The sequence below is a fragment of the Berghia stephanieae genome, chromosome 7 (genome assembly GCF_034508935.2).
Source record: "Berghia stephanieae isolate SIO BIC M18660-M18661 chromosome 7, UCSD_Bste_1.3, whole genome shotgun sequence".
In the NCBI taxonomy this organism is placed as follows: Eukaryota; Metazoa; Mollusca; class Gastropoda; order Nudibranchia; family Aeolidiidae; genus Berghia; species Berghia stephanieae.
The window spans coordinates 51,066,139-51,069,392 of NC_088366.1; the positions used below are offsets into that span (position 1 = coordinate 51,066,139).

Below are 3,254 nucleotides of genomic sequence, written 5' to 3' on the forward strand. Positions count from 1 at the left end.
CATCAGGTGTAAAATGAGTACCAGGCCGTTAACAGCTTTGTTCTGCCCGAGAAAAAAAATGTAATATCGCCTAATAGGCGTCATGTCTCGTGCTACATGTTAAGTGTTGCTGTTGGCCTAGGATACATTGTAACGCACTTCGAGCGGATATTGCTCTATCTATATAAAAACTCTCAACTCTCATTTTAAAAACAACAACAAAATGAAATAGGTATAGAAATGCATTATGTATTAATGTATTTGTAAATGATATCGATTGCCATCAATAGGATTCAATAGTCTGGTGTCACTTCTTCCCAGGAACCAGCAGCTTGGTTCTAAACAAAGAAAATCTGTACTTTTTTATTCTTCATGCTGGCAAGAACTTTTTCACATGTCATGTGATCAGAATGTATAAAAGTCAAAATATGATCAGATTTATAATGTGTTTCTCCTCTGGATACACGTTTATGCTCGTCGGAGAAGTATTTCATAAGGACGGTGGTAGAGATAAGGGCGTCCGACATTGTTTCGATAGTTTAGAACCAGCTACTGTGCGTCATTACGAGAGTAGTGACGTCACGACTGCCCAACCGGAGCCATCGTTAACTTATAGATAGAATGCGCTTGGCCAAGGAGTTCACAACATTGCCATCCGGAAGTATAACGGACCAACACACAAACTCTGTGTAGCCATGAACTTTTATAGTCTGGTTAATACAGTTTAGTGAGAACAACTCACAAACGCGGATGGCAAAAACAATAACAAAGGCCTGGGTGACGTCATCTGCATACTATCTATAACCTGACACTAAAACCCACTCAGATCCATAGGATTTGACGTCATGTTTATGTTTGTGGACCGCCTACTGAGTTGTCGTTAGTAGTGCTCAGGGAAACAAGTGATTCCATTGGTTGAACTATTGAATACAACTCACGATTTGTTTTCTTTTGTGGCCAACGACTGGCATTTTGACGTGATTTTTTGATCAGTGTCAGGCTATTAGTTAGCGATGGCTAAGGTCCAACACAGTAAACATCATAATGAAGACCATTAAAAAAGAGAAAGAAAGAAATATGAACATTTATACAGCGCATTTCCAAGGATTTATCTAGCCTAATGCGCTTCGCAATCTTTTTTTAAAAATTTAACCCCCTAGTGAGCCATATGGAACCACATTTCCATTTTATACAGTATCAGAGACATGTAACGCGTCCTTTTTGCACTAATAATTATACACCAAGATCCTTCACTGACTATATATAGCACAGCACTCGAACACACCTGAGTCGAGTGTGGTAAGGGCCTTATCTAAGGAGACACGACGTGGGAACAGAATCTTCCACGATGACTGTCATCAATCCAGCCAATTGGTGAGATAAAAGTAGTTCTTCAGACCCATATGGCACATTGAGCCGTAGCCTATTTCCGGCTTCCATTGCATGAAATTGGCAATAGAAATTGCTTGCTAACTTTTTGATAGGACGCTAGTCAATCGCAAAATACCTTCCGCCAGATTTAACAGACCCAATCACCGCTGGATGGACAAGGGGGGGGGGGAGTCATAAAACAATCTCGACTGCACCCGGGATCGATCTCCGGTCCCTTTGCGTGTGAAACAAATGCTCTACCAACTGAGCTATCGAGACCCCCTTTGGGGAGTTTAACGTCGTCATAATTGGGTGGTTTTATATCCACGGGGTCATCCTCTTTGACAGAGTTATCGGTACTGCTAGAACATCCATCTTGACTGCAACAACACTCGCTCGTCCCATTGATATCCACCTTTATCAGAAACCTGTATATCAGCTCATTCTTCGAAATGTTTTTCTTCTGTAGAAAGTTCATCTTTTCTTCCTCCACGCCACTGACAAAACTACACAAATTCCGGTTGTCGTACGGAGCCAAAAACCCGTAGTTCAAATCCCGAAGTCTAGTGGTTGGTTTGCACTTGAATTGTAAATCATCATTATCACAGCTTTGGGTTTTGGCGGCGTTGAAAACTTGAAAATTATCTTCACAGTCGTTAAAAATATCATTTATAAGTCTTTCCGAGTAGTTACACGTAGAAATTGGTTTGTGGACGGAGGACGGGGTGTGAGCCGAGCGGTCTGTCAAGAACCCTGACGCTTTTATAATTCGTCGGACGCAATAAAACAACAACACTGAATGAAAGACGGTGTAGAATATTCCGGACGCTACAAACCAGACGAGGGGGACAACTCCCATGACAAACGGTGATTCCTGGGCGAGGGCATGACACAGAAACAGAACGGGAAGGACAACCCTGCTGAAAATGAAAGTAGCGCAGGAGAGGACGGACGTTTTGAGGTAAGATCGACTAGACTGATGGCGATCCGCGAGTTTGATAAGTCTGCAGATGATCAGAGATGTTGTGTTCAACTCCATGAACGGCGCTGAGACGAGGAGAAGTAGGTTTTCTCTGTAACCCAGGCCTAAGATATTCGACGCGATGCTGACGAGACAGTAGAGAAGGTCAACGTGAGCGTTCCGTGTGTTTGTGGACGAGATAGGAATCTGCATGCTGTCCTTGTGGCTGTGGTGAAGGATCCCAGCTGCAATGAGGAGGAAACGGGCTATGCTCGCGCTCAGGATGACTCGAGTTAAGAGATGGTATTCGCCTATGGTGATGTTTTTGTTGTTATTGATGATGTCAACGTTGTTTTTGTCGTCATAACGATGATGTCCGAAAGGGGGGACAACCGATGACTCGTGACCAAGGTTGACGAGAACAAGGACGAGAAGAACCAGTAAACTCAGGTGTTCCATCAATCTGTAAACAATATATATATATATATAATAAATTCAAGCTCAAAACACAAAAGGTTAAATAACCTTTCCCCCTCCCGGCCCAATTATAATACTTATTTAATATTATTATTATTATTATTATTATTATTATTATTATTATTATTATTATTATTATTATTATTATTATTATTATTATTATTATTATTTATTATTATTATTATTATTATATATTATTATTATATAATAATAATAATAATAATAATAATAATAATAATAATAATAATAATAATAATAATAATAATAATAATAATAATTATTATTATTATTATTATTATTATTATTATTATTATTATTAACATTACCATTTTTTTTTTAGTATTATCATTATCATCACTATATTTACCACTATCATTAGAACTAGCATCTATCCCTACCCAACATTTGAAAATTTGGCCAGAAAACTCGTCCTTCAAAATATCGATCGATTTAAATGACCCTCATC

The 3,254-nt window shown here is 39.0% G+C and overlaps 1 protein-coding gene across 17 annotated transcripts in view; it reads right to left on the minus strand.

Annotated features, from left to right (window-relative positions):
- Positions 1-208: 208 nt before the first annotated feature.
- The window catches only part of LOC144977442 (uncharacterized), a 15,408-nt gene continuing 12,362 nt past the window's right edge, over positions 209-3,254 (minus strand). For 10 of the 17 annotated variants that reach the window (XM_078922669.1, XM_078922667.1, XM_078922662.1 and 7 more), the window contains one exon: positions 209-2,774. In XM_078922669.1, the coding sequence (XP_078778795.1) occupies positions 1,499-2,774 (1,276 nt within the window). In that variant the 3' untranslated portion in view covers positions 209-1,498. The remainder of the gene's footprint in view (positions 2,775-3,254) is intronic. The other 7 variants (XR_013646313.1, XR_013646312.1, XR_013646308.1 and 4 more) reach the window with 1 other exon arrangement.